Genomic DNA, 11,229 nt, shown 5'->3' on the forward strand with positions numbered 1-11,229 from the left:
GAGTGTGGGAAGGAGAAGTACAGTATGCATAGACTCCTTTTCTTCATCTCATTCAGGTAGTGAGAATGTATTTTGTATGTTGTGCTCCCTACCATATGAGCCTGATTCAGATGTGGTTAGAGTTGCTGTTACTGCTGCTTCCTTGTGAACAGCAGTGAGATGGCTGTATGATAATGAGGCAGGAGGCGTCTGTTACAAAGAGACGCCTCCTGCTGCAGTAGTAATCCAAGCTGCATCTTAGGACGCAGCATCGGATCACTCACTTACTAGTGTGCAGCTTACGGCAAAGCCCAACGTTGAGGCCAGGAAATCTCCGTTCTATGATGGAGATTCCTGACCTAGTCCCACCCCCTGAACCTAATCAACATGCCTCCATTTTCACAAAATGCTGACAGTCTGCAGCTGCTCTGCGTCCTATGCTACAGGACCCATTCGTGAATGTGCAGAATGGGTCCTGCACATGCGCAAGTACCAAAAATCAGTACTCGATTAGCAACGATGGGCACGTGACTGACTGAATCAGGCCCTATGTGCCTAAAATTACTAGCAGGCCTTTGCAGTGTTCCATGAAGTGCTCCTTTACAGCTTGTCCGACTATTGTTATTAATGGGATTCATATGATTATACAGTACTGCGTGGAAAGTGTGATGAGAGAGAGTGTTTGCATAAATGTACACATTTCTCAGGTAAGATATTAGTTCTACAACTACAACAAAATGTCCTTACCACCAGCAAATTCCCTTTGCATACAGATATTCCTCTTAATAAAAAAAAAAAAAAAAAAAGTCTACTTTATGAGGCCTCTTTTCCTTATAGCAGAGGTTCTCAAACGCGGTCCTCAAGGCACCCCAACGGTCCAGGTTTTAAGTATATCCATGCTTTGCCACAGGTGACTTAATAGTATCTCAGGCAGTTTGATTAAACCATCTGTGCTGAGCCATGGATATACTTAAAACCTAGACCGTTAGGGTGCTTTGAGGACCGTGGGGCAGATGTATTAACCTGGAGAAGGCATAAGGAAGTGATAAACCAGTGATATGTGCAAGGTGATAAAGGCACCAGCCAATTAGATCCTAAATGTTAATTTACATATTGGAGCTGATTGGCTGGTGCCTTTATCACCTTGCACTTATCACCTTGCACTTATCACTGGTTTATCACTTCCTTATGCCGTCTCCAAGTTAATACATCTGCCCCCGTGTTTGAGAACCTCTGCCTTATAGTTTGTGTTAATGTTAACAATTGCTTATTTATGTATATTAGCGTAGTATAACTGCCCATGGCATTTCAAATTCTGAAAAACAGCATTTAATCCTAGAGCTACGTACGATTTTTTTCACCTTTTTCAAAAACGGATTTTGTGGACTGTTTTCACCACTATCATACTTTCTAATGGTCACATTGTCCATGTGGTAGCATATCCAGATACTGTGACTATACTATAGACTCATTTCAGTACTTAGCGCACCAAACTACAGTTGTAGCACCTGGTCTCCGAACCCACTTTGGAAATAGCCTACAGTACTACTCCAGCGAAGCCCCTTTGCACACATTAATACTAGACAATGTCTTATATTTGCAGTCTATTGCATAGTTGAATAGAGTTAACAATATTGTTTAGTTACCAGGGGAGTGATCACTGCTATAACCAAGCATAATATTGCATTTTAAAAACAATACCTTAGTGTTTTTAAATATAATTCCATTATTAACAACATATCTTACTTGCATATGAATTAGTTCAGTATTATGTTTTTTGTTTGTTTTTTTCTTTTACTTTAGGTGATGACTTGGCCTTTCCAGCATTAGTGCAAGATACTGTTATCTGCAGTAAAATTTTTCAAATATTATACAAGAATGAGGAGGTTGCAGTCAACGATGTAATGAACTTCAAAATTAAGATGCTCCTAGATGAAAGAAAGGTAGCAATCATATTTTATTTAAGTTATATATTTGTGGAAAGAACTGCCCATAGACTTATTATAATTTGTTGTATTTACAGATTGAAGAGACTTTGAATGAACTGGTGTTTCAGCTTTCCCTTGACCTCTATTTTACAGACACAGACTATTCGTAAGTGCAGAATGTTATTGTAAGGCTTGATGGCATACAGATGTGTCCTCATACACCTAGCTTCAAGCTTTGAGTGATCCTAGCATCTTTTGCTTGAATGCCTTTCTCCCAATGTGATGCAACAAAACAGTTATCCTTACCTTTTTACCCCTGAACCCAGTAAGTTCTCTACTTTTTACTTGGCCACAGGGGCGTAGAGAGCCACGCCGGACTCCAGTAAGGAATGTGGGTGTGTGGCCTAACAGGTGCATTTCCATGCCCCTAAAAATAATAGCATTTTAAAAATGAATAATTGCGCACTACGCAGGGGGCACCATAAAAATAAATAATTGCGCACTACGCAGGGGGCACCATGCGTGGGGTGAGGAGGGGTTGCGGGGGTGGGTACCCAATTCCTACCTTGCTTGCAGGAAGTGAACCCTTCCCCAGCTGGTGCCATCTTTCCACTGATATTTGGGAAGATGGTGTATTTCCACTAGAGAGCAAAGACTCTGGCACAGCAGAGTCACACGTGCATATGTCATCTTCCCGAAGATATCACTAGGAAGATGGCGCTAGCCTTTATAGGTATACACTGGTGGGAGGCAGGTAGTGGGGGGGGGGGGATAGTTGGGGCAGTGGTCCTGGATCCCCTCAGCAGCCTGGGCCCGGGTAATTAGCACCCTCCCCCTCTCAGCACCACTGCACGGCTAGGCCGCTCCCCTGCACTCACTTGCTTCAGTACCCAACAATCACACTGGCAGAGTAACCCCCCTGGAGGGCTGTAGCAGATTACCTGCATCAATGACCACGTGCCAGTGATAGGAAAACAGGTAAGCTCCAGGGGAGACCCAGCAAACTGAGACAGCACATGACTACAGCCAGTACATAGTGTCACCGTAACCTGTACTGTACGGTGTTGTATAGAGCAGATTGGGGCGGATAGGGTGTCCACCAACTTTTGTTAAAATCATTCAGTTTGGTGGAAGTCCCCCACTTTCTCTAACGTCCTAGTGGATGCTGGGGACTCCGTCAGGACCATGGGGAATAGCGGCTCCGCAGGAGACAGGGCACAAAAGCAAGCTTTTAGGATCACATGGTGTGTACTGGCTCCTCCCCCTATGACCCTCCTCCAAGCCTCAGTTAGGTTTTTGTGCCCGGCCGAGAAGGGTGCAATCTAGGTGGCTCTCTTAAAGAGTTACTTAGAAAAAGTTTTTAGGTTCTTTATTTTCAGTGAGTCCTGCTGGCAACAGGCTCACTGCATCGAGGGACTTAGGGGAGAGATTTTCAACTCACCTGCGTGCAGGATGGATTGGATTCTTAGGCTACTGGACATAGCTCCAGAGGGAGTCGGAACACAGGGCTCGCCCTGGGGTTCGTCCCGGAGCCGCGCCGCCGACCCCCCTTGCAGACGCTGAAGATGAAGAGGTCCGGAACCAGGCGGCAGAAGACTCTCAGTCTTCATCAGGTAGCGCACAGCACTGCAGCTGTGCGCCATTGTTGTCAGCACACTTCACACAGCGGTCACGGAGGGTGCAGGGCGCTGGGGGGGGGCGCCCTGGGCAGCAATGTATAATACCTGTATGGCGAAAAATACATCACATATAGCCCTTGAGGCTATATGGATGTATTTAACCCCTGCCAGATATCTAAAACTCCGGAGAAGAAGCCCGCCGAAAAGGGGGCGGGGCCTATTCTCCTCAGCACACAGCGCCATTTTCCCTCACAGAAAGGCTGGTGGGAAGGCTCCCATGCTCTCCCCTGCACTGCACTACAGAAACAGGGTTAAAACAGAGGGGGGGGGCACTGATTTGGCGATATGTATATATATTAAAATGCTATAAGGGAGGAACACTTATATAAAGGTTGTCTCTGGATAATTATAGCGTTTTGGTGTGTGCTGGCAAACTCTCCCTCTGTCTCCCCAAAGGGCTAGTGGGTCCTGTCCTCTATCAGAGCATTCCCTATGTGTGTGCTGTATGTCGGTACGTGTGTGTCGACATGTATGAGGAAAATATTGGTGAGGAGGCGGAGCAAATTGCCTGTAATGGTGATGTCACTCTCTAGGGAGTCGACACCGGAATGGATGGCTTATTTATGGAAATTACGTGACAATGTCAACACGCTGCAAGCCGGTTGACGACATGAGAGGGCCGGCGAACAAATTAGTATCTGTCCAGGCGTCTCAAACACCGTCAGGGGCTGTAAAATGCCCATTTACCTCAGTCGGTCGACACAGACCCAGACACGGACACTGATTTCAGTGTCGACGGTGAAGAAACAAACGTATTTTCTTTTAGGGCCACACGTTAAGGGCAATGAAGGAGATGTTACATATTTCTGATACTCCAAGTACCACAAAAAAGGGTATTATGTGTGAGGTGAAAAAACTACCTGTAGTTTTTCCTGAATCAGATAAATTAAATGAAGTGTGTGATGATGCGTGGGTTTCCCCCGATAGAAAATTATTGGCGGTATACCCTTTCCCGCCAGAAGTTAAGGCGCGGTGGGAAACACCCCTCAGGGTGGATAAGGCGCTCACACGCTTATCAGAACAAGTGGCGGTACCATCTACGGATAGGGCCGTACTTAAGGAGCCAGCTGATAGGAGGCTGAAAAATATCCTAAAAAGTATACACACACATGCTGGTGTTATACTGCGACCAGCGATCGCCTCAGCCTGGATGTGCAGAGCTGAGGTGGCTTGGTCGGATTCCCTGACTAAAAATATTGATACCTTTGACAGGGACAGTATTTTATTGACTATAGAGCATTTAAAGGATGCATTTCTATATATGCGAGATGCGCAGAGGGATATTTGCACTCTGGCATCAAGAGTAAATGCGATGTCCATATCTGCAAGAAGATGTTTATGGACACGACAGTGGTCAGGTGATGCAGATTCCAAACGGCACAAAGATGTATTGCCGTATAAAGGGGAGGAGTTATTTGGGGTCGGTCCATGGGACCTGGTGGCCAGGGCAACTGCTGGAAAATCCACCGTTTTTTACCCTAAGTCACATCTCTGCAGAAAAAGACACCGTCTTTTCAGCCTCAGTCCTTTCGTCCCTATAAGAGTCATATCTGCCCAGGGATAGAGGAAAGGGAAGAAGACTGCAGCAGGCAGCCCATTCCCAGGAACAGAAGCCCTCCACCGCTTCTACCAAGTTCTCAGCATGACGCTGGGACCGTACAGGACCCCTGGATCCTACAAGTAGTATCCAAGGGGTACAGATTGGAATGTCGAGAGGTTTCCCCCCTCGCAGGTTCCTGTAGTCTGCTGTACCAATGTCTCCCTCCGACAGGGAGGCAGTATTGAAAACAATTCACAAGCTGTATTCCCAGCAGGTGATAATAAAATTACCCCTCCGACAACAAGGAAAGGGGTATTACTCCACACTATATGGTGGTACTGAAGGCTAGGTGAGACCTATTCTAAATCTGAAAAATTTGAACACTTACAAGGGTTCAAATCCAGATGGAGTCACTCAGAGCAGTGATAGCAAAGAACAAGGGGACTATATGGTGTCCCGGGACATCAGGGATGCTTACCTCCATGTCCCAAAATGTGCCTTTTCTCACCAAGGGTACCTCAGGTTCGTGGTACAGAACTGTCACTATCAGTTTCAAGACGATGCCGTTGGATTGTCCAAGGCACCCCGGGTCCTTACCAAGGTAATGACCGAAAGGAGGATTCGTCTTCAAAGAAAATGGACGACCTCCTGATAAGAACAAGGTCCAGAGAACAGTTGGAGGTCGGAGTAGCACTATCTCAAGTAGTTCTACGACAGCACGGGTGGATTCTAAATATTCCAAAACCGCAGTTGTTCCGACGACACGTCTGCTGGTCCTAGGGATGATTCTGGACACAGTCCAGGAAAAGGTATTTCTCCCAGAGGAGAAAGCCAGGGAGTTATCCGAGCTAATCGGGATCCTCCTAAAACCAGGAAAAGTGTCAGTGCATCATTGCACAAGAGTCCTGGTAAAAATGGTGGCTTATTACGAAGCGCTTCCATTCGGCAGATTTCACGCAAGAACTCTTCAGTGGGATCTGCTGGACAAATGGTCCGGATCGCATCTTCAGATGCATCAGCGGATAACCCTATATCCAAGGACAAGGGTGTCTCTCCTGTGGTGATTACAGAGTGCTCATCTTCTAGAGGGCCGCAGATTCGGCATTCAGGATTGGATGCTCGTGACCACGGAGGCCAGCCTGAGAGGCTGGGGAGCAGTCACACAAGGAGTGTGATCAAGTCTGGAGAATTCTCTCCACATAAATATACTGGAGCTAAGAGCAAATTTATAATGCTCTAAGCTTAGCAAGACCTCTGCTTCAAGGTCAGCCGGTATTGACCCAGTGGGATAACATCACGGCAGTCGCCCACGTAAACAGAAAGGGCGGCACAAGAAGCAGGAGGGCAGTGGCAAAACTGCAGGGATTTTTCGCTAGGCGGAAAATCATGTGATAGCACTGTCAGCAGTGTTCATTCCGGGAGTGGACGACTGGGAAGCAGACTTCCTCAGCAGGCACGACCTCCACCCGGGAGAGTGGGAACTTCATCGGGAAGTTTTCCGCATGATTGTGAACCGTTGGGAAAGACCAAAGGTGGACATGATGGCGTCCCGCCCGAACAAAAAATGGGACAGGTATTGCGCCAGGTCACGAGACCTTCAGGCGATAGCTGTGGACGTCCTGGTAACACCGTGGGTGTAACAGTCGGTGTATGTGTTCCCTCCTCTGCTTCTCATAACCAAGGTATTGAGAATTATAAGACATAGAGGAGTAAGAACTATACTCGTGGCTCCGGATTGGCCAAGAGGGACTTGGTAACCGGAACTTCAAGAAATGCTCACAGAGGACTAATGGCCTCGGGAACTAAGAAGGGATTTGCTTTCAGCAAGTACCATGTCTGTTCCAAGAGGAACCGTGGCATCGGCCTTTAAGAAAGGACCTGCTCCAGCAGGGACCTTGTCTGTTCCAAGACTTACCGCGACTGCGTTTGACGGCATGGCGGTTTGAACGCCGGATCCTAAGGGAAAAGGCATTCCGGAAGAGGTCATACCTACCCTGGTCAAAGACAGGAAGGAGGTGACCGCACAACGTTATCACCACATGTGGTAAAAATATGTTGCGTGGGTGAGGCCAGGAAGGCCCCACGAAAAAATTTCAACTAGGTCGATTTCTGCACTTCCTGCAAACAGGAGTGTCTATGAGCCTCAAATTGGGGTCCATTAAGGTTCAAGTTTCGGCCCTATAGATTTTCTTCCAGAAAGAATTGGCTTCAGTTCCTGAAGTCCAGACGTTTGTCAAGGGAGTATTGCATATACAGCCCTTGTGTGCCTCCAGTGGCACCGTGGGATCTCAACGTAGTGTTGGGATTCCTCAAATCATATTGGTTTGAACCACTCAAATATGTGGATTTGAAATATCTCACATGGAAAGTGACCATGCTGTTGGCCCTGGCCTCGGCCTGGCGATTGTCAAAATTGGCGGCTTTGTCTTACAAAAGCCCATATTTGATTTTCCATTCGGACAGGGCAGAACTGCGGACTCGTCCCCAGTTTCTTCCTAAGGTGGTGTTAGCGTTTCACCTGAAACAACCTATTGTGGTGCCTGCGGCTACTAGGGACTTGGAGGACTCCAAGTTGCTAGACGTTGTCAGGGCCCTGAAAATATATATATATATAATTCCAGGACGGCTGGAGTCAGAAAGTCTGACTTGCTGTTTATATTGTAGGCACCCAAAAAGCTGGGTGCTCCTGCTTCTAAGCAGACTATTGCTCGTTGGATTTGTAGTACAATTCAGCTTGCACATTCTGTGGCAGGCCTGCCACAGCCAAAATCTGTAAATGCCCATTCCACAAGGAAGGTGGGCTCATCTTGGGCGGCTGCCCGAGGGGTCTCGGCTTTACAACTTTGCCGAGCAGCTACTTGGTCAGGGGCAAACACGTTTGCTAAATTCTACAAATTTGATACCCTGGCTGAGGAGGACCTGGAGTTCTCTCATTCGGTGCTGCAGAGTCATCCGCACTCTCCCGCCCGTTTGGGAGCTTTGGTATAATCCCCATGGTCCTGACGGAGTCCCCAGCATCCACTAGGACGTTAGAGAAAATAAGATTTTACTTACCGATAAATCTATTTCTCATAGTCCGTAGTGGATGCTGGGCGCCCATCCCAAGTGCGGATTGTCTGCATTACTTGTACATAGTTATTGTTACAAAAAAAAATCGGGTTATTATTGTTGTGAGCCATCTTTTTTAGAGGCTACTTCATTGTTATCATACTGTTAACTGGGTTCAAATCACAAGTTGTACGGTGTGATTGGTGTGGCTGGTATGAGTCTTACCCGGGATTCAAGATCCTTCCTTATTGTGTACGCTCGTCCGGGCACATTACCTAACTGAGGCTTGGAGGAGGGTCATAGGGGGAGGAGCCAGTACACACCATGTGATCCTAAAAGCTTGCTTTTGTGCCCTGTCTCCTGCGGAGCCGCTATTCCCCATGGTCCTGACGGAGTCCCCAGCATCCACTACGGACTATGAGAAATAGATTTATCGGTAAGTAAAATCTTATTTTTTTCCCTACACTGAAACAATAGTTGTTCAACTAGTTGGGAAAAATCAAACTGCTTTCCAGTGTGTGGAAGCAAATAAACGATTATCACGGCCAGCTTAAGTGACTTCTCAGGTTGACTGCGATCTATTTGGGACCTGGTAAATTCCCTACATGACCACCCATGGCGGGATACATATGATATCCCGGCAGAAGGAATGGTGACTGCAACTATACCGTCATCGGCATCCCGTCTGCTGGAATCCTGGCAGCGAATACACTTGCTGCACTCGCCACAGGTTCTATTCCCGCTCGGTTGGTGGCATGACCCACCAACCAAGTGGGAATACCGAGCATTTATCAGGATTCTGGGCGTCTGTATCTCATCGGCTGTCAGGATTCCGACGTCTGTCTCCTGAACGTCGGGATCCTGACAGCCAGTATATTGACTGTATCCACCCTTGGCACCTCTCCTAAGGGGGACACGTTAGTAATGTGAATACATCAAAACATTTCCTTTTCCCCCTATAATTCTTGAAGAGTTATCTAGTAAAGGTGTCATTTTACTAGCGTCTTCACGTTTGTTCCCATCTTGTCCACAAATTAATACCCAGGCTAGAGTCAGACTCTGATCTAAGCTTACCTAAATCCACCTCCCCTCCCACTCTCCAGATTCAAGTTAACAAAAAAAAAAAAAAAGTGCCGCACATGAATGGTTTCAAACCAGAAAACTGCATAAATGAAGGTATTTATTTGTGCAGAAAATTATACAAAGATTATTTCTGCATATTACATCCCAAAAAATGTAATGAAGAGCGTATATCTCACATAACCTTCTTTCATTTCCACCTCAAGGGATCAGAACATTTCTTCTTGTTTGTCTGCCAAGCTTTGCACTCTCAGCGCCTTGCAGGAAAGCCATATAAATCTCTGCTGTAATTAGTACAGACTGTTTTAATGTTTCCTGCTTACTTGGCACCAGAAACCTTCTAAAAAGGCATGTGCTGGCTCCTTTTCTGTAAACTTAAATATTGTGTGTGTCTTTTGTCACCGTGGAAGGTTAAATTACCCATTAGCCTGGGAAACACTGCTCTGGTGGATCAAAAGTGTGATAGATGACATATTATATTTGCATATTTTATGGCTAAAATTCCTAAAGGACCATTTCAGCTTGTGTTACTAAGTACATCTTTTTTTTTTTTCTAAAATTAATTTTGTTACACATTACAAAATTGCTCACAGAATATTTAGTGTACATTTCCTATGAAAAGTCAATATGTACAGATGAGTTCACATACACCTAGCCTGAATATTTCATGCCTCGCAAGATGCCAGGCTAGACTGAGCAGCCAGGTCCCTCCCATCTCTGCTTGCGCCGAGCATCTTTTTGCATCTCTTTCAGCCGCAAATGCATCATAGTTGCAGCGCAATGTGACTAGGACGCACTGATCAATTTGATGTGAGACTTTTATATGTCTGTGTGCGATTGTTTGTCTTATTTGGTATCAAATAATTAAAGTGGCTTTTTAAAGCTGCCCTGCCACCTTCTGTAGATAAAAGAGTCTACTGTGGCGCTTCTTCACCTTTGTGGGTCTGGGGACTGCTAAAGCTCTAACTGTTCTGTGTTAGAGAATTTAGCAAAACCAGCTTTGATTTCAGTACAGATTGTTTGTGAGTGGGAGGGCCAATTACAAGCCTCATCCCTTAATTACAGTATGTGGCTGATCCTCCTGACATCCCCCCATCTGTACTCTTGGCTTGTAAAAGAATTAGGAAAATCATCTGTACAGAGAACGCTGAGGGGGCACTTTAGTAAAAATGTTTTACACAAGTTGTGGCGCAGTTTTAATGTGTCTGAACATACAGTTGAAGAGTTAAAACACTTGTGACCCTTGTATAAATCTCATTGGCAGATAATTATCTCCTTGGACAATTCAGTTTTGTCCATAATTCCAGGAGCAGGAATTTAGTCTCTGCTTATTGTACTGTGACCTGCCAATGATGTGTGGCCTTAAACTGCTCTGATAAAGAATGTTCTCCTTCCCTTACTGTATTTGTACGTACATTTTCTTTTTAGTAGGTTTGTGCCTCAGTGGTAAAAACATTGAATTGTTTAAAGTTGTATTATTTAAGTTGCTATAAAAAAGTATTTTTTCTTTTTGCTTTTCAGACCAAATGACCCAAACGCCTTGCAACTAATTAGTAATCGAACTTTAAAGTTGCACTTTAACATGCATAGAGGCCTTCATCACCATATCAATTTAATGTTTGATTACTTTCACCTCTCAGTCATATCTGTTGTAGTTCACGGCTCTCTGGTTGCTTTGCATCAACCACTCATCAGGTAAATATGTGGGTCCCTTTTAAGTGTTAAAGAACATGTAGGTAGTTAGCCAAGTGATTGAACAAAACGAAGAAAAAGACCAGCCCAAAGCATGCCTATGTTACTCCGCTGCTAGTGTGAGGGTGGGCAGCTGTCATGTGCTCTAGCAGGTGATGGAAAGGAAGAGGATAGTATCATGTGCAGAGGAAACTGGAGCTGTAACTGTATCTGCTTTGGACATACAAATAACACCATTATATCCCTCTCCACTCCCCAATACATCCATGTCTATCTATAATAG

At 45.6% G+C, this 11,229-nt stretch overlaps 1 protein-coding gene across 12 annotated transcripts in view; it reads left to right on the plus strand.

Moving 5' to 3' along the window:
- FAM135A (family with sequence similarity 135 member A) overlaps positions 1–11,229 on the plus strand; it is a 325,004-nt gene that overhangs the window by 204,145 nt on the left and 109,630 nt on the right. For all 12 annotated transcript variants that reach the window (XM_063916772.1, XM_063916769.1, XM_063916771.1 and 9 more), the window contains 3 exons: positions 1,783–1,922; positions 2,003–2,073; positions 10,776–10,949. In XM_063916772.1, the coding sequence (XP_063772842.1) occupies positions 1,783–1,922; positions 2,003–2,073; positions 10,776–10,949 (385 nt within the window). The remainder of the gene's footprint in view (positions 1–1,782; positions 1,923–2,002; positions 2,074–10,775; positions 10,950–11,229) is intronic.

Source organism: Pseudophryne corroboree, chromosome 4, assembly GCF_028390025.1.
Source record: "Pseudophryne corroboree isolate aPseCor3 chromosome 4, aPseCor3.hap2, whole genome shotgun sequence".
NCBI classification, from domain to species: Eukaryota; Metazoa; Chordata; class Amphibia; order Anura; family Myobatrachidae; genus Pseudophryne; species Pseudophryne corroboree.